Source organism: Plectropomus leopardus, chromosome 4 (genome assembly GCF_026936395.1).
Source record: "Plectropomus leopardus strain MGB_pleo_1.0 chromosome 4, ASM2693639v1, whole genome shotgun sequence".
NCBI classification, from domain to species: Eukaryota; Metazoa; Chordata; class Actinopteri; order Perciformes; family Serranidae; genus Plectropomus; species Plectropomus leopardus.
Genome location: NC_142179.1, coordinates 8,762,842 through 8,788,423, shown reverse-complemented (window position 1 = coordinate 8,788,423; position 25,582 = coordinate 8,762,842). Strand labels below are relative to the sequence as shown.

General features: G+C 36.9%; 2 protein-coding genes across 11 annotated transcripts in view; one reads left to right on the top strand and one right to left on the bottom strand.

Moving 5' to 3' along the window:
- The first annotated feature begins 1,316 nt into the window (after positions 1-1,316).
- On the top strand, positions 1,317-10,573 carry LOC121944707 (uncharacterized). 2 transcript variants are annotated; one of them, XM_088076483.1, is made up of 10 exons: positions 1,317-1,420; positions 1,506-1,601; positions 3,107-3,631; positions 3,703-3,870; positions 3,959-4,060; positions 4,155-4,262; positions 6,583-6,684; positions 6,800-6,889; positions 6,970-7,032; positions 7,559-10,573. In XM_088076483.1, exons 1-10 carry the CDS (start codon positions 1,414-1,416, stop codon positions 8,818-8,820), a joined length of 2,523 nt encoding a protein of 840 aa, XP_087932609.1. In that variant the 5' UTR covers positions 1,317-1,413; the 3' UTR covers positions 8,821-10,573. The 2 variants fall into 2 exon arrangements, with proteins under 2 accessions (XP_087932609.1, XP_087932610.1); XM_088076484.1 differs by lacking the exons at positions 3,959-4,060; positions 4,155-4,262.
- A 3,312-nt stretch (positions 10,574-13,885) lies between these two features.
- The window catches only part of kcnt1b (potassium sodium-activated channel subfamily T member 1b), a 123,334-nt gene continuing 111,637 nt past the window's right edge, over positions 13,886-25,582 (bottom strand). For all 9 annotated transcript variants that reach the window (XM_088076470.1, XM_088076472.1, XM_088076468.1 and 6 more), the window contains one exon: positions 13,886-15,416. In XM_088076470.1, coding sequence (XP_087932596.1) covers positions 15,296-15,416 — 121 coding nt within the window. In that variant the 3' untranslated portion in view covers positions 13,886-15,295. The remainder of the gene's footprint in view (positions 15,417-25,582) is intronic.

Below are 25,582 nucleotides of genomic sequence, written 5' to 3'. Positions count from 1 at the left end.
ACTAAATCCTGAAAGTAGTACATTGGACAAATAATCTGTGAAAAAGATCATGTTTCTCTGCTTCCAAAGGAAACAATCAACCGCACGTCAGAAGCGAGGAATCTTGAACGCAGCTGTCAGTTGTCAGTCACCCTCGTTAGCTACGGTCAAACTAGGTGGCGCTGACCAAATATGAACCAAGATTCTGTTACTGCGTCGCCTATTTGCCACCTCGAATGTTTTCAGAAATGTATTTTAATGTACTGTTTAGCTTTAAAATGCAAACATTTGTGACCTGGCCACCATGTTGGAAACAAGCAAAACATCTCCCACCAGTCAGAGCAAACTTTCTCATGGATTCATATTTGATCAGCACCGCCTAGTTTGAGAGTGTGACTGCGTTTCACGAGCAAAGGGACCGGCAAAAAACATTTGCTTCCGGTGGCAAAGCAAATTTGCTAATTTGCATCTTTAAACTTCTGTGAACTCTGACCTGTGAAGTCGCAGCCGTAACCAATAGCAAAAAAATATTTGTCGAGACATTGATTGTTGCCGATCATGCATGATATTGACCATAAAAAATGCCAAAACTGCCCCATGTGAAAGATGCTGGCTGGCTGGCAGGGAGTCTGAAGACAGGCACAGAGAGGAAAATGGAAAATAACGCCCTATTTTGCTGTATTTATTAGCAACCTACTATGTGCATCACATCTGGCACTGGTCATGTTCAGCAAAAATATCACCTCAGCAGGCGATATTCACTCACCAGCCTCATCCTCAGACACTCCTCGCTTTGATTGTTTCCCAGTAGTTGCGATTATAGATTCTAGTAAATGCCATTAGACGCACAATAAAGAGGCAGACGAACACGATTATTTTCATAGATAAAATTCCTTTTGCAACAGTGTGTGGATGTAGTGACAGTTTTAGAAAAGATGACAAAAACTTATTAAAGTTACCAACTGTAGCTTTAATCTTTGCACAACAGCTCACCAATGTCACACAAAGATTTTTTTTGTTTTTCACATTGTGGTCACAACAGGCGATGTTGCATCTTTTCACTGCTATGTTAATTTCTCTTCCCATTTATCAGTTAACACTTTTATCAAAGAGTTGTGTGAATCCTCTTAAAGCAAAGAGGGAAAATGGTTCATCCAGCATGACACTGGGTTTCTAATTCAGCAACCTAAGTGGTCAAAACACCTTCAGGCCTCCCCTGGTGCTAAACTGCTTCGCACTCTGCCACCCAACTGGAACAGCGTCTTCAACGCCAGCGCTCATATCCATGGCAAACTCTAATCTGCTATGACAACAGTGTTTCTCTTCCACACCTGCTGGTTCAGGTGGTCACAAGACCTCCAAACTTGGTAAACTGTCACATCAGGTAGAGTCCGAGGTGCAGACCTGCAGCCAGCAAAGATCAGATCAGTCATCATGAAGGGTAAGTGCACATATTTCCTGTTTAAATAAATGTGTAAGAACTGATGAAATGTTGAAGTTAATCTGATTTTTCTGTTTCTCCACAGCTGCGGCTGGTCTCGTTTTGTTGCTGGTGAACGTGCATTTGAGCTGCTCTTGTTTTGAAGAGGGACCCGTTTTATTCTGCACAAAAATACCAACAGGTGAGGACTTAATATTTTACTGCATTCAAGTTTAAAGTCAGATACATTGCATTGATATTTGCCTTTAATTTATGTCTTCAGATGTATATTTCATCCTTACTACAGCTTTATAAAAACTTTAGAAAAGTCTGAACGAAATATATTTTCCAAAAATCTATTTAAAAATGTATATATTTTTCAAACTGTACCCTATTTTCCAATGTTGTTGTGTCCAAGTGACTAATGGGAACAAAAATATGTTATTTTGGACCAGTATTGAGTCCAGCAATGTAATCACTCTTGCATGTTCGCATGTCCACTAAAAGTGTGTTTTTGCCACTGACAGGAGTCTAACAGTGTTATGGAAAAGATCCTTGCAGAGGGAGATCTTTTTGTTTAAGAATAAGCAATGTGCTCAGTTGTCCAAGGGTTAAATAACTTGTTGAAGGCGACTGAACGCAGCGCAAGATAACTGGTGTCAATTCAGGTTTCGAAGCATACATATTAAAAGTTAAAACCTGGTGATGTACGTTGCACATAATGACCACCAGAAGGCAGCACAGGCACAAAAATGGATAAAGTTTATTTATCCAGTGAGACAGATCTGTCATAATCACTACATGTATCAGGTTTTATCTTCCTTAAATTAGGAATATTTACTCCTTAAACATCCCATGATCTCTTACTTATCGGTTGATTTTCATTTTTTCCAGTCAAGCCACAAAATTACTAGTTTTCAAAATTAGTGAGACATTTAGGTTCCTTTTAATGCACTCACCTAACATCTGCATTGTTACTGAATATAATGAGTTAAATAAATAAAATCTAAAAATAATTTAAAAATCAGTTGGTAATTTTACAAAAATGTAATTAACCTTTTACTGGTTCCTGCATTGTGGCTAAATGTTTCTCTAATCCATTTAATCTAATTTTAGATTTGATTGGAGATTCCAAACTTTCCAAGGCTGGAAAATTGGGAATTTCAACCAAAATGTTGGTGAAATGTTTATACTACTTCATTGTGAAAATGAAAAAAAAAACGTGTAAAATAGTTAAAAAGTTATTAGTCCAAAAATATTCTTTTAACATAATATTTGGGACTAAATAACATGTTAAGGATAGTTTGGATGTAAACAAGTAGCTGTTGTTATGACTTTGGTTCCACAAAATTGTAAACGAGTAAACAGTAAAATAACTAAATGTTTTGATAGTTTTAACCTCTAAAACCATTGATTTTCACAATAAATTTTAGGTGGTTTAAACATTTCAGCTACATTTTGGAGGAAAACCAAATTTTCCAGTTCTCCTGAAGTGACTTTGAAAAGTTTGGAGTCTCCAAAAGAATTTAAAATACATTTCAATGGATCTAAGTAAAGGTGAAACACAGGAGCCAGCGACTGGTCCAGCAGAGATAAAAAAAAGAAAAGAAAAAGATTTCAAGTAACTGATTTCATGTGAAAACTGCTGTTGTGTTGCAGTTCATGATTTTAAAGTGTGTAGTCCTAATCATAACACTATGCTCTCAGTTTTCAGCCCTGGTTATTCATCTCTGGTGTTGGCCGTGAATGACGTCGGGGAGATAAACTCCACCGTGCTCCGCAGCGACAGCCTCTCCTCTGTAACCAGGCTCAGGATCGACAATGCTGGTGTCACCGGGATCGCTGAGGGAGCCTTCGGTTCCTTCCAGAGCCTCACAAATCTCAGTTTAAACCAGAACTTCCTGACAGAGATTAACCCAAACTGGTTTGTTCGGCCTGAAATCCTCAGAGAGCTCAACCTCATAGAAAACCAGATCGAAGTTCTGAATGAGTTCATGCTCAGCGGACTCACTGACCTCACAAGGCTCAGTCTGAGGAAGAACAGGATCAGGACGATCGATCCAAATGTTTTTAACTCCCAAACCCACCTGGCAGAGTTGGACTTGTCTGAGAACAGGATGACTCAGGTCTCACCTCAGGTCTTCAGGTCTCTCCACTCCACCAGGATCAGACTAGACGGGAACCCCTGGGACTGTTCGTGTGGAGCTGCGGACTTTGTAGACTTCCTGAAAGGTTTGTGAATGAATAATGTAGACAAATATCGATGAATCGTTCCAGAAACCTAAAGCTGATTCTCTTCTCAGATCTCCAACGCAGATCTCTGCTGGACAGACAGATGGACGTGACCTGCGAGAGTCCCTCGTCTCTGAAGGGTCGACCTGTGTGGAACGTGTCTGTGTGTGTGACATCACCTCCGCCAACGCCACCATCAACAACTGTTATCCTCACAACAGTCCCTGCATCCACATCTGGTGCTTCTTCTTTTCTCACTTTCTGTTTTTATATTTTAAATTCTTCACGATCAGGGAATCTGTGCTCAGTGTCTGTGTTTCTCTCCAGCAAAAGTCGTGACAACACCTTCATCATGGCCAACTTCAGAGACAAAAACCCCTGTTCACCCCAAACCCACTCATGCACCTGTAATAATGTCCTCACACACTGGTACACGTGCTTCTTTTTTCCCTTTTTCTGTTTTTTTAGAAGTCTTTACCACTTGAATTTTATTTAAATTTGCGGTATCTCTTGTTCTCTGCAGCAACTCCTCCATCACGACTGGCATCAGAGACAAAAACCTCTGTCCAAGCCAAACCTACTGATCTCCTCCCAACAGAAACTACACCTACATTTAAAAACGACACGTCGGGTTAGTTTTAGATTTCTGCACCAGTAGAATCAGACTATACGGCAACATTGAAAATGTGTCTGCAACTGAAATCAATTGAAAAGTCATTTGGTGTGAGGCAGGCAAAAATTTTAGAGAAAATATTTAAGCAAAACTGAAACGTTGTTTTGCTTAAATAAACATAGATGACGTAGCCTACAACAAACACGTAGAACAGTTAAAAAACACACACATTTGTCTCCTTGTCTCCTGAATTTTCATATACTGAATACTGAATTTTCCCAGCCAAGAACTTAGTTAACTATTGGCCTGAGTCTTCAAAGTTACTGCTGATACTGATCTAAATGGAAAGTGAAACCCTGGAAGTGTTCGGAGGTTTAGCTCAGTGAGTAAAACCTGTACTTAGTGTGCATGAGGTCAGTGGTTTGAATCCCATCAGAAACATGGATGTTTAGATTTTTTTGGCATAAATAAAATTAAAATCTCGGCTAACATACCTGACTGTTCTGCTGATGTAACTCAGTGATGACCTACCTTGCAACAAACACTTAAAACAGTTAAAAAATAGACAATTGTCTCCTTGTCTCCCAAAGTTTCATATACTGAATACTGAATTTTCCCAGCCAAGAACTTTGATTATCAGCCTGACTCATATATACAATCAAATTTTCAACAGACGTCACCGCCGATATTGGTCTGATCTGAACGTCACACTTGTGGTGTCTGGGGATTTGGGGTAGTGGATAGTAGGTGAGGTTTCCATGCACAAGGTTGCAGGTTCAAGTCTTTTCTGGGACAAGTGATTTATGACTTTTATGGCATGAATAAAAGAAAATATAGACTGATTAACTTACTGCTCTGCTGAAGCCAACCATGATGTACTTTGCAAGGAACACTTAAAAACTCTTAAAAAACACACAATTGTCTCCTTGCTGGCCCCTGGATTTTCATGTCATGAATAAGGATTTTTTCCAGCCAAGAAGTTAGTCGATTATTGGCCTGACTCATATATAAATTAAGTTAAGTTTTCGAAAGAAGTGCTGACAGTAATTTAAATGGAGTTATGACCTATATTATAATGTTACAGTTTGACATGGAGGATTATGATTACACCTTTCACTTCCGTGGTCGCGGTTCGAGCCTTTTCAGGACAGGTGTGATATGATTTTTATGGCATGAATAAAATAAAATAAAGGCTGATTAACTGACAGCTCTGCTGAAATCAACTATATTGTACTTTGGAAGTAACACTTAAAAACTCTTAAAAACACACATTCCTCTCCTTGCTGGCTCCTGAATTTTCATATAATGAATGAGGATTTTTTTCCAGCCAGGAACTAACTACTCACATATCAGTCGGATTTCGACAGACGTCACTGCCGATACTGAATTTTCCCTGCCAAAAACTTGGTTGATTATCGGCCTGTCTCATATATCAGTCGAGTTTTCAACAGACTGCTGATCCTGATCTAAATCAAATTGGCACAGTGAATTTGTGATGCAAGTTTTACTCTATTGGTCGCTGGTTAGAATCTTTCCTGGGACAGGTGTGTTTTGACTTTTATAGTATAAATAAAATAAAGTACAAGCTGATAAACTAATTTAACAGACAACACCACGGATGCAGGTATAAATATAAATTAAAGAGTTTTTGTGTGAGGTGCCCTGAAATTTAGCCCTGTGGAGAACAACATTGGTTTACAACACGGAGATCGTAGATTCGAGTCTTTTCTGGGACTGGTGTTTGTTTTAAGTGTTCGTTGCAAAGCGCGGCATCGTCGACTTCAGCAGAGCAGTCAGTTAAACAGCTGATATTGTATTTTATTTATACCATAAAACTCAAATACTGCCTGTTCCGAATAGGATTCGAAACAGCTGACATATGCACACTAACCACCTGCTTTATCCACTAAGCTATACCATCCATGAATGCTGCCCCGTACATGGATGTATTTCAATGTTTAATTTAGCACCAGCTCAGACAGTAGCCTTCAAAAGTTACCTGTCCAGCTAAGATTTGAATCAGCAACCTCAGGTACACTCACCACCTGATTTACCCACTGAAAAGTAGTAAAACAGGCAGATCTCATCAGGCAGTTTAAGTAATGAATGGATAAAGTTTTTAATGTCAGAATAAAAGCAATAAAAGATGATCAAAGTTTTCTGATTCTGATGGCGACCTTTATTCATGTGCACATTAAAAAAAAAACTCAAACATTTTCTGTTATTAAAATAAGACAGAAGACTGAGCAGCTTTCTATCTCTTTGTTTATTCTGTTTTCTTTAGCAACTTTGAACATTTATATTATTTGTGTTACATGTTTCTGTTTGTACCTTTCAGAAACTTCCATGACATCCTCACCTTCATTGCTGACGGAGACCTCTGTCCATCCTAAACCCTCTGACCTGCCTAAAACTACATCTACACCCACTGGAACGACTGGTAAGCCTGGTTGCTCTCATATTTTTATATTTGAACCTCTAAAAAACAAAAATCACAAAATGTCCCAGTCGTTATTTTTATAATTTGTGGTTCACTTGTCTTTTGTTCCTTCTAGAAACTTATGTAACCTCACGTCCATCCGTGACAGAGACATCTGTCTGTCCTAAACCCTCTGAGCTGCCCAGAACTACGTCTACACACACCGGTACGCCTGGTTCTTCTTGTCTTATTTGAACTTTTTTTTTAACTTTAATTTTTGCTTCATGTGTCTGTTGTTCCTTCCAGAAACGTCCATCATCAGACCATCGTCAGATACAAATATTGTCTGCACACTCGTCGTTGTGATAGGTATGTTTGGATTTTCTTTTGCAGGGTTATGTTTGATTTTACTGAAAAATATTATCAGATGTTCAAATTATCTCTGAAAAAGCAAAAAGGGACCATTTTTAACAGAATCTGGCAACCTTTTATTGATCATTTCAACCACTTTACATCTTCAGGGAAGAATTAGAGGGGTCCTTTAGCCCTAACAAGGATATAAGGGAAAGGAATTAGGGACCAGATTTCTGTAGCATTCCCCTCCACCAATTTCTTTTTTTTATTTTATTTTTTTAACTATTATTTTTTTCAATTCATTCCTGTTTTTTTGTTTGTCTTTTTGTTTGTTTACCATACATATATGATTGTGTATGGGTGTAGCTGTTTGTTGGAGTTGACTGCAATGTATTTTATTTTGTTTGTTAAGAAAGACAATAAATTCAGTTGAAAAATAATTATAATTATATTATGATATATATTACTATAATATATTATAATATATACATATAAAATATCAGATGTTTAAAAATTAATATTCCAATTTGTTCCTTTGCAGTGGTCCTGTCTCTGCTCCTGTTCGTGGTGTTTTTCCTGGCGTTGCTGCATCGCAGGAAACGCTGCAACAAAACAGTGATGCCTGGACGTCCAGAAGGAAACAGAAACGAGTCGAAAGACGACAGCAGGTCGAGTCGTGCTCACTGGGACTCAGAGACGGGATGGAGGACATCCTTCACTGGAGTCAGAGCTAAGTCAGCGAATGCTATTCTCTCTACGTCTCCTTTTTGTGCTCCTGTGAAAGATCAAGTGATTTCACAAACTGAGACAGATACTCAGTTGAAAGATGCAGAAAACCAAGCTGAAGGAAAGCATAAGCTGGTAAATAAAAATGAAGTAGATGGAGGTATTGAGACAAAATATCTCACAAACGCCGCTGATGTAATAAACAGTGCTAAACAATCTGTGGCTGGTAGAAGTCTGGATGAAAACCCCTCCCCTGCTGACACTGTGCCTTATCTTAGCATCGGTACAAACCACGATAAACCCAGAACTGATGATTTCAACCAACAGTCCACTGACGGTCAAAGGTCACAGACAGGAAAAGTTTTGGGGAGGATCTCCACCTGGCCTCTGACTGCGGTTCAGTGGCAGGCAAGATGTAAAATGAAGGAGGAAGAGGAGGAGGGAGGGTCTGACGTCTTCACTGCGTGGACACCAAAGTCTCCAGATGAGTTAAAGCATCCGTCTGGTTCTGACCGAGACAAAAAGGAAGATGAAATTGAGAAAAATCTAAAAGAAGATTTAAAAATTCTTCCAAAACAAGATCCTCCAATGACAACTGTTGCTCCCATGAAACTGGGACACACTCAGTCCTCAGAACCAAATGAAGAGACCACCTCTGTCAGTGAAGCTCTTTCCCAAACTGGCACGAGGCGAGAAGAGCATCTAAAGGAACAAAACATAACAACGGACCCTGAAACCATGATACAGACCCGAAATCTGAATCAGGACAAACCTGGCCCCAATCAAGACCTGAAAGCTGCAGAAAATCCTGCACACAAGAACTCCAAGAGGAGCGGCAACAGGGCCGAACACAGAAGTGAGTCAAAGCGAGCTGTGACGAGCAGACAGCGGGCACCAAAGGCTCCCTCTGGTGGCGCCTCGCCAGATGATGAAACGCTGCTGTCCGGCAACGAGTACGCCTTCATGGACCTGCTGCACGAAGTCGTGCAGAACAACGGGCGGTGGACCAGAGAGAGGTGGAAGCAGGTTCACGTCAACAAGCAGCGGCGTCAGGACAGAACTACCGAAGGAGTTTAGAAAGAGATTCTTTCTACCGAACTACACTAGCTGACCGTAATTCTGTGCACAGACGTCTGCATCTACTTACGACTGTCACAGCTCAGCTGAGAAGGATGCTATTAATGCTTACATCTTAATCTGTCACGAACACGTCGTCTCGTCCATGAGTAGATGCTTCCCTCTGCTCATCTCTGCGGTTCGGCAACCAGCAACTCACACCAGAACAATCTAGATTGATAAATAGATTTACAGGTAAAAGGAAAATTTGTATTTTTGATTCTGGGGTGAACTGTCCCTTTAAAACCAGCACAGGCCAAGATACCCCAATTTATAGTCTCTGGTTTGGGTCAAGTGCCAAAAATCCGATAATTTTCCTACACTTCCCATCATGCAAAATACAATAGCATCTTATTTGACCTCTGCGCTGCCTCCTCGTGCTGCATTGATGCTAGATCTGGGAGGTTCGAGTGTTTCCTCCGTATACCTGGGTCTGAACCTTTAAATGTACCGAGCATTAGGTGTGGCGAGTAATGTTAAATAATGCTGTTGTTAACATATACAAGTTTATTTTTTGTTTTTTTTAATGCCATGTTTGAAATTTTGCTGCTTCAGCAGTGAGATTAACTATTTGGTTATTTTTTTTTAACACAGTGTCTGCAGGTCCTTAAAAAGTCTTAAAATCTCTAAAATATTAGCTCTTAAAAGTCATTAGTCTTGAATTTGAGTTTGTGAGGTTTTACCTGCCACAAATATCTCTAATTATATTCATCAATCTCTGTTAAAATGAGTCTGTATACCTACATACCTAATCCTGTCTTTTTACTTAAAACCTGCACTTCCCTGTCAATAAAATGCAGATTAACCAAACTCTAATAACTCTAATATTCCTACATACAATCTACTTTTGCACTTGATCACATATACTACTATTACACTTTTCTGCAATGCCCGAATAAGAAAAAGATCATCCAAAAATTAGTCTTAAATATAGTTAAAGATCTTAAAATTGTCTCAAAAAGCATTGATTTTGAATCCTGTTTAAGGCAGAATTTCTGGTGTTATATTATTAGTATAGTATATTAACATGTATTATAAACTGAAATCATTATACTGTAGAATCTGTCCGAAAATATGCATTTCCCAAAATGTTAAACTCTCCCCTTAACCCTTTAACACCTGGATCAACATCAGTTTTTTTGTGCTGCATTCAGACGCTTTTCACAAGTATTTAACCCCCTGAAACCTGAGAAAATTGATTGGATTTCTTTTGAAAAATTGGGAGAAAAATATAATGAGCAATTTGGCAAGAAGTGGAAGTAAAAGGTGACCAAAAAATGCCCAGATTAGCTACAAGGGTTATTATGTGATATTATCCCCAGAAAACTGTATTTATATATCATTTTTGTTTCTTATTCAAATTTTCTTATAAATTTTATCTAATTCCTTGCAAATGTTGTCTAAGTTGCTAATCTCTTCTTTTTCTAAGATTATTATTCAATATTTATACTACTTGAAAAATAGCACTGATAAAAAAAAATGACACATTTATCTTCATGTGACTGGCCCTTATCTTCATAAAGCTGTCACGACGATCTGAGAAGAAATAAAAAGATCTTTTCATTCGTTGTATCTGGCTGCATGCAGCATTTATTTGTTCATATTTTATATGTGGAGAAGTACACTCGCTTCTCATTAGAAATAGTACAAAATGGATCAACCCCGTTTTGACAATGACTTAAAAACATAAAGTGGAGGTAAACATAATACGTAGGCTTCTGATAACATCTGGACACAACATGCATGTTCCATTCATATAAATACACAGTATCAAATAATGGCTCCAACTTGCAAGCAGTTGACTGGATTATGGTTTTCTCTAGCAGCGGGACGTCCCAGTGAACGTCCCGCTTAATGTACAAAACGTATCGTTCTTGGCAAGCTTGTATATCAAAACATGCTGTTTAGTGTTTACATGCCCCTTGTGGTATTTGTAAGTACGGACAGTCGTGAACTCTTTGTGGAGTGTTAAGATTCGTCAGGAGCGAGGACCGAGGAAGATGTTAATGAATGAATCAGCACAACGATCGTATCTTCCATCGGGGTCGCTCACGCTCTCACTCCTCAGCTCTCCTGCCCTGTAAACTGACACTTCTGAGGGGCAAAATACAGACTTTAAAACATAAAAAAAAGCTTATGCTGATTCCTCAAAGAAAAAAAACATTGGCAAATTTCAAAGAGAAATCCATCTGAGATTACTTCATCTTCTTTGACAACTAAATAAGAATGGCACTCGCCAAAATACGCTCCAAGCTAAACCAAAACAACAGAACATGACATGTTACTGCACGTCTGACTTGTCTTTGCTTCACAGGAATGATTGAATACTGTCCACCGTGTTGTACAGCTTCAGATTAAAGGGTCATGCCGATATGCTCTACACATCTCCGCAGAGCTTAGTGCAAAAATAGTTCAAGTCCTCTTTCACTTTTTATCACACAGAAGAGACCAAAAAACAAAACCGCAAATGAATGAATATATAAAGGTACTATTTACAGAGAACGAAATGTACATAAATCAAGATTAAATACTGCACACTGACACTGCTTTATACACAAGGTGTGTGGCCTGTACAGTTTGGGAGAGGAGAGCACTTTGTTTTCAGCTCAAGTACGCTCCAAATAGATTCAGAAACAGATTACAGGGTCGACTGTGCCTGTCGCTGTCTGTGCAAAACGGCTCTGCTACCAGTTGAACTGCAACATGTTAAAGAGTTATGAAAGTGGAGGGTCACAATGTGAACGAGTATTTACCACCAACCTCAAATGACTTAACAAGTCAAATAAAAAAATAAAAAAAGAACCACCAGAGCCTGACAGATGGTGGATTTCTAATATTGGCTTAAAGCATTTTGATAATGATATATTAGACAATGTTTGTTTTTTTGACAAATTGTTCTTAAAATGATCCTTTACCCCTTTACAATCTGGATCGATATCACTTCAGACGCCTTTCCTAAGTATTTAAACTCTAAATCCTGAGCAAAATAGTTTGATTTCTTTGAGGAAAAAGGCAGTGAGTGATTTGCAACAAATTGATAATTTAGTAAATTGTTTTTTAAAAAGCTTGGTAAAATCTTCTTAAGCCAAACTATATTTATAATTATTATAATTATATATTTATAATTATTTTGGATAATTAATAATATTTAAGTATTTTTTTCAGATGATGTCTTCAGTTTTTTTTGTGTGTGTTAATTTTCAGGTTTTTTTTGTACTTTTCATAAATTTCTTGCAAAATTTTTGGGTCTTCGTAAGTTGCTCATTGCCTTCTCCCCATGTTTTTCAAAGAAGTCAAGCTAATTTGCTTAGGTTTGAAAGGGTTAATAGTCCATCAATTTGGAATATTCGCTTTCTCGCCGAGAATTGAAAAAGAAAATTGATATTTCACTAATGAAACCTCAGCATGACGATTGTTAGCTTAGCTTAGCATAAACACTGGAAGCAGAGGGAAACAGCTAGCCTGGTTTTACCTCAAATTCCACCAAATAACACCTCTTACATCACTAAGTAACACTACGCAGCTTGTTTAATCTGTACAAAAACACAGGCGTTAAAACGAATTGTTGTTAAAATGCCTTTCCACAGATTAAACAGGTGAGCGGAAAGCTTTAGACGTGGTGTTAGTGACGGTTCTGCTGGTGTTTAAATGCTTAAACCGATTTGATATAAAGCCAAAAATTGGACTGGTATTGCAAATTCTACCACTAGTTGGTGCACTTAACTCGCTCTCAGGGTCACCAGTTTGCCGTCTGACTCTTCAGATCCCTTAACGACATTATTTCTACAAAGCAGTTACGGTCAAATTCAGCGACTTGTTGAGACCATCAGGGAAAAAGCGAGAAATGGATTCAAATATGTTATAACGTAATTCATTGCCTTTAGGGGTCGACAGATTACTGGCTCGGCCGATTATTGGGGCCGATATTGGCATTTTGCTAATTATCTGTATCAGCATTTTATTTTAATGATTGCCAGTTAAAATTAATTAATTAAAAAGTAAGCAAAGAAAGTGTCAGCACAAGAGGAACTTTTACTCTGAAAAACCTCAGGGAGCTGTTGTTATTTATTCATTTTTTATTTAAATTTTCACTGAAATGTATTTTTAAAAAAAAGTTGCAGGGAACTTGCTGTATTTGATGTTGAAAGTTTCAGTATTTATTATATATTTGCTAAAGGCATTTAAACAAAGTTTTGTGTAGGAGTTTTATTATACTGACAGAAAGATTTTCATTTTTATTGTAAATGCATGTCGGCTCCAAATATCGATTGTTGGTCTCATTAACTCCTAATAAGCGGTATTTCTCCCTCTCTCCTGTTCAGGCCGTCAGCGGGTGTGTGTGACAGGCAGAGGAGCGCCGCTCGCCGCACTGTGAGAGTTCAGCTGTCGTGAGTTTCTATGGTTACGTTGATGGTTACGTTCTCGCTCTGTGTGAGAAAGCTCTCTTTGCATTCAAATGTTTTGTTGATTTAACGATGTGATCGAATCCAGTGAAGTTGTAAAATGTTTCCATGATCCCAACTAAATGTGCGATTACGTCACCGACGTGCAGATGAGAGCATTACGCTATCTGGCGACTTTGACAGCTAACAAACACGTGCCACTCCTCGTCTGTTGTTCCTCGTGAGTTGCTCCGTTAATCAGTTTATAAACAAAGACGATATTTTGTCGGTGACATTGTCTAATTGCATATGCAATAAAAGGCTGACTTTGCGCCTTGACGACGTTGGCGTCAGTTTTAACTCGAACACTGCATCGGATCAGCAAATCCAAAAATTGACCCCACTTTACGCTAGCTGTTTGATCCCCTCTTCCGTTAGTTCAGTCTTTACGCTTCTATAAGCTAACCGCCTGCTGAGTTTTTTATTTATAACAACATTTATAACGCAGATAGAAGCTTCTCATCTAACTCTCTGCAAATAAAATAAATAGCAAATTTAAGAATTTCCCAAAGTCTTAAACTGTTCCTTTAAATCTAGTCATTAAAAAGTTGTGACCAATAAGATATATATATATATATATATATATATATATATATATATATATATATATATATGTGAGACAAATTTTGTTAAAGAGATTATACCATGACTATAAATTAAAAGTAAAAACTCAAACAAAATAATATAAATTTAAGTTTAGCTTATGAAAATAAAAAAATACAAAGATGCTGAACTCTTAAAAAACTGAAAGTAAAATAAACTACTCGGTAACTTATAATGAACATTAAATAAAGTACAGTGTTTTTTTGGCAAATTGTTAGTAATGCACAGTAAATAAAATGTTGATATCTGAAATAGACACCATGACTACTTCATTTTTTAGATTCATTTAGCCTTCAAAGAGTGATTATTTTTAGTTTTTCTGAACAGAAATTTCACATATTGGCTGTATTTGAAAAACTAAAATTAACTGATATCGCCCAGCCAATAAAATCAATCAGGCTCTAAATAAATAAATAAATAAATAAAAAAACTAACACTGATATCGTAAAGTCTATGCAAAATGGCACATAATGTACAAATAATTTTAAAGATATTTACAAAGCAATGGAGTTCACAAAAATGGCACATACTGTAAAGCAGACATGATTTGGAACATTTAAAATTGTGAAATAAATTAATATTCACTCTTTAACAGAGATTCAGTGTCAAAACAACAAAGAGAGGAATGCTGACAAGCTAAATACGGCTGATAAAAGTGCCACTACAGTGTGTATATTCACAGATGACAGTTTGTTGTAAAAAAGTTTGTGCTCATAAAGAAAATGAAAATCCTTTCTGATTAGAAAGACAAAAAAACAACAGACATTTGTAACAAAATAAAAAAAAAGTGCACATGTACCGTTACTTTCAGTGTAAATGCTTGAATTTTTCAAAATTCAGAGCATTTGTTGGTAGAAAACATGATTGTTAGGATGTGGTGGAGGGTGTAGTTGCCCCGAGATTCGGTTCTTGGTGAGTTTAGGCAGAAACAGGCTTAGAGGAAGTCGGCCTGAGGGCAACTTCACCCCTGAGTGAAATGATTTCCTGTACAGTGTGTGCACGAAAAACTCCTTTGACCTCTCACGTCAAATCTCTCGGTCCTTTGGTTGGAAGGAGGGGGCCGTTTCCTGTGCCTGGCTCTCGCTTTGAGATTGTTTTGCGGTGACGTGTGTTGGTACAGAAGGTGTGCGAGGGGGAGTCGGGGTCGATGACGAGGCACTCTTCATGCGTCCTCCTGTAGCAGCTCAGTGGGAAACAGCAGGTCTCTCGGGGCCGTCTTTTAAAATGTTGGTTAATTCTGATCTGAGGCTGAGAGACACATAATGCACATTCACTATGGACTGCCGTTCTTGGCCCGAGACGAGCCTTCATCCGTGTGAGACAAACATGCTCTGTCGGCCCGGGCGGGGCTTAGAGGTTAAGGTGTGAGGGTGTCGAGGACTCGGGGGGTTTCAGAGGTGAGTCTCGTCTCTCGTCTCTGTGCCAAAGTCCTGCTGGTTCCTGGTGCTGCGGGCCTGACCCACCTGCGAGTCCTCTGGCATGTGTGCCAGCGGGTCGGACCGGATAATGTACCTGTAATGAGAAAATTAACATCCTCTGTCAGCTAGCATGGAGCAGTGACTGAGCAAGAGGGTCATGATGATTTTAGGATTTTTTATAGCAAACTGTTGGGACACTTTTTATGGCATACTGCAGTATGACATTTTCCATGATTTTTCGTGGCTAACAACATTTAAAAATGTTATATTAAACTTCGATATTCTTTTCTGATATATTTTTTCTTATTTTTTAATTTTTTTTTCTATATTTTTTACTAATATTTTTTATAGCATTTTACACAATTACATTTTTCATTATATTTTTATTGGCATACTGTGACATTTTTTTTGTGATTTGTTTTGGCATTCTATACTATGATTTTTATGACATTTTTCTTTTTTATGATATAGTATAATACTTCATTTTAAATGGCATTGTCGTTATTTTTCACGCATGCTGTAATATGACATTTTTTAAATGACATAGTATTTCTCATCTTTTTTTAATTGCATAATATAGATTTTATTTGCATTTTTCAGGATTTTATGATTATTATAATATGACTTATTAAAAGAAATTTTTCATGTTTTTTATTGCATAGTATATTATTATTTTTCATTTTTTATAGCATACTATGATATGGCATACTAATAAAGCTCAGCAGGAGTCAGTATCTCTTTGCTCTCTATCAGGTTTCGACTCCATCAGCTGACTACTGGCGTCACAACCTCTCTGAGTCAATAATGTCTAATTGCTTTAACATTTTTAACCGTTCTCCTCTCTGCTGCTCTCAGTTTTCATTTCAGGACGAACAGATGCGACCCTCCTCCAAGCCATTCACCTTCACTTTCACTTTCGCATGAATTGTTCAGTCCGGCTCCTCAAGTCATCATCTTCATCCTTCAGCCATCCCTCTCTTCAATTCTACCGCCCGCCTGATGACCGCATTGAGGGAATATTCCTAAACTAACCACGGTATGTTTCCCCCTAAATTACACGTCACGATGGAGTCTAATCACCAAAGATCTTCTCACTGTTCATTTGTTCACTGAAATTTTTGATGGCGTACTATATAATGACAGTTGATTTTTTTACAGTATACCATACTATGACATTTTTAATGTTTTTTTTAATGACATTATACTATGATAATTTTAATGTTTTTTATAGCATACTATACAATGACATTATTTACGTGGCACATTACAATGTGACTTTTTTTGACATGCAACTGATGGTCAACCTGCTATACTACGACTTCTTTTTAGATACATTATACTATGATTTTTTTTCTGGTAGACATGCTATACTAACTAAGACTTATTTCTACATGCTATACTTTGAACCCCCCCCCATGACTATGACTTTTTTTGCTGTTTCAAACATCATGTTTTTTTTTTTAGCTGTTTTGAACAACATGCTATAGTATGACTATTTGAGCTCATTTGGATTACATGCTATGTATGACTGTATTATGCAATTTTGGACACCATGCAATAATATGATTTTTTTAATGATACTTTGGACAACATGCTATAGAATAAGTTTTTTTATGCTACTCTGGACGACCTGCTATAGTATGACTTTCTTTTCTTTACCTTATTTTGGATGACAAACTACAGTATGACATTTTTTGTGCTATTTTCAAAAACATGCTTTACTATGGCATTTAGTTTTTAGTTTTTAATTTAGATATTTTGGACAACATGCTATAGAATGACTTTTTTGTGATATTTTGAGCGACATGCTATAGTATGACTTTTTAATGCGATTTTGGATAGAATACTGTGTACTGTGCAGGATCAAGGATAAATGTAATTTTGTTTTTTAAAGTTTACCAATAAATCTACCCCTTACCTTCTACTCTGAGTTTTTAAAAAACATTCTTGTCAAATTAAGTTTATCTGATAGGTTTGGGAGAAGGAACGCATCTCAACCACACCTCTAATTGCTTGCCTACATTTTTATACCTTGTCAACCACTTCTGCTCTCTCTGTCTTTCAAGTGCCCTCCCTTTCTCCACTTCGACTGACCTCCTGCCCCCTCCCTTTCTCATCCTCCACTATCCTCAGCCCTCCCTTCTTCCCGTTGACCTCCACTTTTCTTCCCCCCTCATTTCTCCTTATTTAACCATTTGCATGTCTCTTCCATGTCTCGCTCTAGGCAGCTCTGGATGCTTGGAATCAGCTCGGGTGGACACATGCCAGGACGGTAGCCCGTCAAAGACTCTCCTTCTACCTGGCCACAGGGAAATTCTCCCAGAAAAGCCAGAAAGATGATGTCCATCTCCCAACTGAGCCCCACAGAAATGTCACAGCATGGAAAGTTGCAAAAACGTCAAAAAATACCATAAAATAGCATATCAAACAAGAACCAAAAAGCAAGACAATAGAATGGCGAAAAATGTCAAAAAAATGTAATGTCTCAAAAACAGCTGAAAACTACTCAAAACAGTATAAAATAGCATGCTGAGAAACACAGTAGCATAGAATGTTGCGAAAACAGCCAAAAATACCATAATACTTTATGTTGAAAAAAAATGACCAAAAAGGCAAGTAAGACTTCAGAAAGAATTGTCAAAATATGTCCCAAAACCAGCTAAAAACACCCCAAAAAAAGAACAAAAAGTGTGCACAGACATGCCATAGAATAGTATGTTGCAAAAACAGGGAAAACCTCATGATATAGCATGTTGAAAAAATGATGAAAAAGGCAAGACTCAAAGCAGCATCAAATAGCAGGCACAGACTAGCCATAGCATACAATGATGCAAAAACAGCCAAAACCACCATAATATAGCATGTTGAAAAAAATGACCGAAAACAGCAAGGCTATAGTAAGACTAAAAATGTCAAAATATGACACGTCCTAAAAAAAAACTGAAAACACTTGAAAACAGCATAAAATAGCGTGCCGAGATACACCATAGCAAAGTAAGTTGAAAAAATAGCGTGCAGAGATACACCATAGCAAAGCCAAAAACAACTTAGTAACGCATGTTGAAAAAAATGACTGAAAAGGGCAAGGCTATAGTAAGGCTAAAAATGTCAAAATATGACACGTCCCAAAAAAAACTGAAAACACTTGAAAACAGCATAAAATAGCGTGCCGAGATACACCATAGCAAACTAAGTTGAAAATACAGCCAAAAACAACGTAATAACGCATGTTGAAAAAAATGACCGAAAAGGGCAAGGCTATAGTAAGGCTAAAAATGTCAAAATATGACACATCCCAAAAAACGCTGAAAACACTTGAAAACAGCATAAAATAGCTTGCAGAGGCATACCATAGCAAAGTAAGTGTAAAATACAGCTAAAAACAACGTAATAACGCATGTTGAAAAAAATGACCGAAAACAGCAAGGCTATAGTAAGGCTAAAAATGTCAAAATATGACACATCCCAAAAAACGCTGAAAACACTTGAAAACAGCATAAAATAGCGTGCAGAGATACACCATAGCAAAGTAAGTTGAAAATACAGCCAAAAACAACGTAATAACGCATGTTGAAAAAAATGACCGAAAAGGGCAAGGCTATAGTAAGGCTAAAAATGTCAAAATATGACACATCCCAAAAAATGCTGAAAACACTTGAAAACAGTATAAAATAGCGTGCAGAAACACGCCATAGCAAAGTAAGCTGAAAAAACAACCAAAAACACCATAATAATGCATGTTGAAAAAAATGACCAAAAACAGCAAGGCTATAGTAAGGCTAAACAATGTCAAAATATGACACGTCCCGAAAACAGTAGGAAACACTTGAAAACAGCATAAAATAGCGTGCCGAGATACACCATAGCAAAGTAAGTTGAAAATACAGCCAAAAACAACGTAATAACGCATGTTGAAAAAAATGACCGAAAAGGGCAAGGCTATAGTAAGGCTAAAAATGTCAAAATATGACACGTCCCGAAAACAGCTGGAAACACTTGAAAACAGCATAAAATAGCGTGCCGAGATACACCATAGCAAAGTAAGTTGAAAATACAGTCAAAAACAACTTAGTAACGCATGTTGAAAAAAATGACTGAAAAGGGCAAGGCTATAGTAAGGCTAAAAATGTCAAAATATGACACGTCCCGAAAAAAACTGAAAACACTTGAAAACAGCATAAAATAGCGTGCAGAGATACACCATAGCAAACTAAGTTGAAAATACAGCCAAAAACACCATAATAACGCATGTTGAAAAAAATGACCGAAAAGGGCAAGGCTATAGTAAGGCTAAAAATGTCAAAATATGACACATCCCAAAAAACGCTGAAAACACTTGAAAACAGCATAAAATAGTGTGCAGAGGCATACCATAGCAAAGTAAGTGTAAAATACAGCTAAAAACAACGTAATAACGCATGTTGAAAAAAATGACCGAAAACAGCAAGGCTATAGTAAGGCTAAAAATGTCAAAATATGACACATCCCAAAAAACGCTGAAAACACTTGAAAACAGCATAAAATAGCTTGCAGAGGCATACCATAGCAAAGTAAGTGTAAAATACAGCTAAAAACAACGTAATAACGCATGTTGAAAAAAATGACCGAAAACAGCAAGGCTATAGTAAGGCTAAAAATGTCAAAATATGACACATCCCAAAAAACGCTGAAAACACTTGAAAACAGCATAAAATAGCGTGCAGAGATACACCATAGCAAAGTAAGTTGAAAATACAGCCAAAAACAACGTAATAACGCATGTTGAAAAAAAAGGACCGAAAAGGGCAAGGCTATAGTAAGGCTAAAAATGTCAAAATATGACACATCCCAAAAAATGCTGAAAACACTTGAAAACAGTATAAAATAGCGTGCAGAAACACGCCATAGCAAAGTAAGCTGAAAAAACAACCAAAAACACCATAATAATGCATGTTGAAAAAAATGACCAAAAACAGCAAGGCTATAGTAAGGCTAAACAATGTCAAAATATGACACGTCCCGAAAACAGTAGGAAACACTTTAAAACAGCATAAAATAGCGTGCCGAGATACACCATAGCAAAGTAAGTTGAAAATACAGCCAAAAACAACGTAATAACGCATGTTGAAAAAAATGACCGAAAAGGGCAAGGCTATAGTAAGGCTAAAAATGTCAAAATATGACACGTCCCGAAAACAGCTGGAAACACTTGAAAACAGCATAAAATAAGCGTGCGAGATACACCATAGCAAAGTAAGTTGAAAATACAGTCAAAATACCATAATAATGCATGTTGAAAAAAATGACTGAAAAGGGCAAGGCTATAGTAAGGCTAAAAATGTCAAAATATGACACGTCCCGAAAAAAACTGAAAACACTTGAAAACAGCATAAAATAGCGTGCCGAGATACACCATAGCAAACTAAGTTGAAAATACAGCCAAAAACAACGTAATAACGCATGTTGAAAAAAATGACCGAAAAGGGCAAGGCTATAGTAAGGCTAAAAATGTCAAAATATGACACATCCCAAAAAACGCTGAAAACACTTGAAAACAGCATAAAATAGCAAGCAGAGATACACCACAGCAAAGTAAGTTGAAAATACAGTCAAAAACACCATAATAACGCATGTTGAAAAAAATGACCGAAAAGGGCAAGGCTATAGTAAGGCTAAAAATGTCAAAATATGACACATCCCAAAAAATGCTGAAAACACTTGAAAACAGTATAAAATAGCGTGCAGAAACACGCCATAGCAAAGTAAGCTGAAAAAACAAGCAAAAATACCATAATAACGCATGTTGAAAGCTGAAAAAACAACCAAAAACACCATAATAATGCATGTTGAAAAAACTGACCAAAAACAGCAAGGCTATAGTAAGGCTAAAAATGTCAAAATATGACACATCCCAAAAAATGCTGAAAACACTTGAAAACAGCATAAAATAGCGTGCAGAAACACGCCATAGCAAAGTAAGCTGAAAAAACAAGCAAAATACCATAATAACGCATGTTGAAAAAATGACCGAAAACAGCAAGGCTATAGTAAGGCTAAAAATGTCAAAATATGACACATCCCAAAAAATGCTGAAAACACTTGAAAATAGCATAAAATAGCGTGCAGAGATACACCATAGCAAAGTAAGTTGAAAATACATTCAAAAACAACGTAATAACGCATGTTGAAAAAAATGACAGAAAAGGGCAAGGCTATAGTAAGGCTAAAAATGTAAAAATATGACACATCCCAAAAAAACGCTGAAAACACTTGAAAACAGCATAAAATAGCGTGCAGAAACACGTCATAGCAAAGCTAGCTGAAAAACCACGCAAAAATACCATAATAATGCATGTTGAAAAAAATGACCGAAAAGGGCAAGGCTATAGTAAGGCTAAAAATGTCAAAATATGACACGTCCCGAAAACAGCTGGAAACACTTTAAAACAGCATAAAATAGCGTGCAGAAACACGCTATAGCAAAGTAAGCTGAAAAAACAAGCAAAAACACCATAATAATGCATGTTGAAAAAAATGACCGAAAAGGGCAAGGCTATAGTAAGGCTAAAAATGTCAAAATATGACACATCCCAAAAAACGCTGAAAACACTTGAAAACAGCATAAAATAGTGTGCAGAGACACACCATAGCAAAGAAAGTTGAAAATACAGTGAAAAACAACGTAATAACGCATGTTGAAAAAAATGACCGAAAAGGGCAAGGCTATAGTAAGGCTAAAAATGTAAAAATATGACACATCCCAAAAAAACGCTGAAAACACTTGAAAACAGCATAAAATAGCGTGCAGAAACACGTCATAGCAAAGCTAGCTGAAAAACCACGCAAAAATACCATAATAATGCATGTTGAAAAAATGACCGAAAAGGGCAAGGCTATAGTAAGGCTAAAAATGTCAAAATATGACACATCCCAAAAAATGCTGAAAACACTTGAAAACAGTATAAAATAGCGTGCAGAAACACGTCATAGCAAAGCTAGCTGAAAAACCACGCAAAAATACCATAATAATGCATGTTGAAAAAAATGACCGAAAAGGGCAAGGCTATAGTAAGGCTAAAAATGTCAAAATATGACACGTCCCGAAAACAGCTGGAAACACTTTAAAACAGCATAAAATAGCGTGCAGAAACACGCTATAGCAAAGTAAGCTGAAAAAACAAGCAAAAACACCATAATAATGCATGTTGAAAAAACTGACCAAAAACAGCAAGGCTATAGTAAGGCTAAAAATGTCAAAATATGACACGTCCCGAAAACAGCTGGAAACACTTTAAAACAGCATAAAATAGCATGCAGAAACACGCTATAGCAAAGTAAGCTGAAAAAACAACCAAAAACACCATAATAATGCATGTTGAAAAAACTGACCAAAAACAGCAAGGCTATAGTAAGGCTAAAAATGTCAAAATATGACACATCCCAAAAAATGCTGAAAACACTTGAAAACAGCATAAAATAGCGTGCAGAAACACGCCATAGCAAAGTAAGCTGAAAAAACAAGCAAAAATACCATAATAACGCATGTTGAAAAAAATGACCGAAAAGGGCAAGGCTATAGTAAGGCTAAAAATGTCAAAATATGACACATCCCAAAAAACGCTGAAAACACTTGAAAACAGCATAAAATAGCGTGCAGAAACACGTCATAGCAAAGCTAGCTGAAAAAACACGCAAAAATACCATAATAATGCATGTTGAAAAAAATGACCGAAAAGGGCAAGGCTATAGTCAGGCTAAAAATGTCAAAATATGACACATCCCAAAAAACGCTGAAAACACTTGAAAACAGCATAAAATAGCGTGCAGAAACACGCCATAGCAAAGCTAGCTGAAAAACCATGCAAAAATACCATAATAATGCATGTTGAAAAAAATGACCGAAAAGGGCAAGGCTATAGTAAGGCTAAAAATGTCAAAATATGACATGTCCCGAAAACAGCTGGAAACACTTGAAAACAGCATAAAATAGCGTGCAGAAACACGCCATAGCAAAGTAAGCTGAAAAACAACCAAAAACACCATAATAATGCATGTTGAAAAAAATGACCAAAAACAGCAAGGCTATAGTAAGGCTAAAAATGTCAAAATATGACACATCCCAAAAAATGCTGAAAACACTTGAAAACAGCATAAAATAGCGTGCAGAAACACGCCATAGCAAAGTAAGCTGAAAAAACAAGCAAAAATACCATAATAACGCATGTTGAAAAAAATGACCGAAAAGGGCAAGGCTATAGTAAGGCTAAAAATGTCAAAATATGACACATCCCAAAAAACGCTGAAAACACTTGAAAACAGCATAAAATAGCGTGCAGAAACACACCATAACAAAGTAAGCTGAAAATACAGCCAAAAAATACCATAATAACGCATGTTGAAAAAAATGACCGAAAAGGGCAAGGCTATAGTAAGGCTAAAAATGTCAAAATATGACACATCCCAAAAAACGCTGAAAACACTTGAAAACAGCATAAAATAGCATGCAGAAACACGCCATAGCAAAGTAAGCTGAAAAAACAACCAAAAACACCATAATAACACATGTTGAAAAAAATTACCGAAAACAGCAAGGCTATAGTAATGCTAAAAATATCAAAATATGACACGTCCTGAAAACAGCTGGAAACACTTGAAAACAGCATAAAATAGCGTGCCGAGATACACCATAGCAAAGTAAGTTGAAAATACAGCCAAAAACAACGTAATAACGCATCTTGAAAAAAAATGACCGAAAAGGGCAAGGCTATAGTAAGGCTAAAAATGTCAAAATATGACACATCCCAAAAATGCTGAAAACACTTGAAAACAGTATAAAATAGCGTGCAGAAACACGCCATAGCAAAAGTAAGCTGAAAAACAACCAAAACACCATAATAATGCATGTTGAAAAAATGACCGAAAAGGGCAAGGCTATAGTAAGGCTAAACAATGTCAAAATATGACACATCCCAAAAACGCTGAAAACACTTGAAAACAGCATAAAATAGCGTGCAGAGATACACCATAGCAAAGTAAGTTGAAAATACAGTCAAAAACAACGTAATAATGCATGTTGAAAAAAATGACCGAAAAGGGCAAGGCTATAGTAAGGCTAAAAATGTCAAAATATGACACATCCGAAAAAATGCTGAAGACACTTGAAAACAGCATAAAATAGCGTGCAGAGACACACCATAGCAAAGCTAGCTGAAAAACCACGCAAAAATACCATAATAATGCATGTTGAAAAAAATGACCGAAAAGGGCAAGGCTATAGTAAGGCTAAAAATGTCAAAATATGACACGTCCCGAAAACAGCTGGAAACACTTGAAAACAGCATAAAATAGCGTGCAGAAACACGCCATAGCAAAGTAAGCTGAAAAAACAACCAAAAACACCATAATAATGCATGTTGAAAAAACTGACCAAAAACAGCAAGGCTATAGTAAGGCTAAAAATGTCAAAATATGACATGTCCTGAAAACAGCTGGAAACACTTTAAAACAGCATAAAATAGCATGCAGAAACACGCTATAGCAAAGTAAGCTGAAAAAACAACCAAAAACACCATAATAATGCATGTTGAAAAAACTGACCAAAAAGAGCAAGGCTATAGTAAGGCTAAAAATGTCAAAATATGACACATCCCAAAAAATGCTGAAAACACTTGAAAACAGTATAAAATAGCGTGCAGAAACACGCCATAGCAAAGTAAGCTGAAAAAACAAGCAAAAATACCATAATAACGCATGTTGAAAAAAATGACCGAAAAGGGCAAGGCTATAGTAAGGCTAAAAATGTCAAAATATGACATATCCCAAAAAACGCTGAAAACACTTGAAAACAGCATAAAATAGCGTGCAGAAACACGCCATAGCAAAGCTAGCTGAAAAACCACGCAAAAATACCATAATAATGCATGTTGAAAAAAATGACCGAAAAGGGCAAGGCTATAGTAAGGCTAAAAATGTCAAAATATGACACATCCCAAAAAATGCTGAAAACACTTGAAAACAGCATAAAATAGCGTGCAGAAACACGCCATAGCAAAGTAAGCTGAAAAAACAAGCAAAAATACCATAATAACGCATGTTGAAAAAAATGACCGAAAAGGGCAAGGCTATAGTAAGGCTAAAAATGTCAAAATATGACACATCCCAAAAAATGCTGAAAACACTTGAAAACAGCATAAAATAGTGTGCAGAAACACGCCATAGCAAAGTAAGTTGAAAATACATTCAAAAACAACGTAATAACGCATGTTGAAAAAAATGACCGAA

Bases quoted from the DNA above. Each gene is read 5' to 3' on its own strand.
- LOC121944707 (XM_088076483.1), top strand. The intron at 3,871-3,958 runs GTGCTTCTTCTT...GTTTCTCTCCAG, and splicing joins AGTCCCTGCATCCACATCTG to CAAAAGTCGTGACAACACCT. The intron at 6,685-6,799 runs GTAAGCCTGGTT...TGTTCCTTCTAG, and splicing joins TACACCCACTGGAACGACTG to AAACTTATGTAACCTCACGT.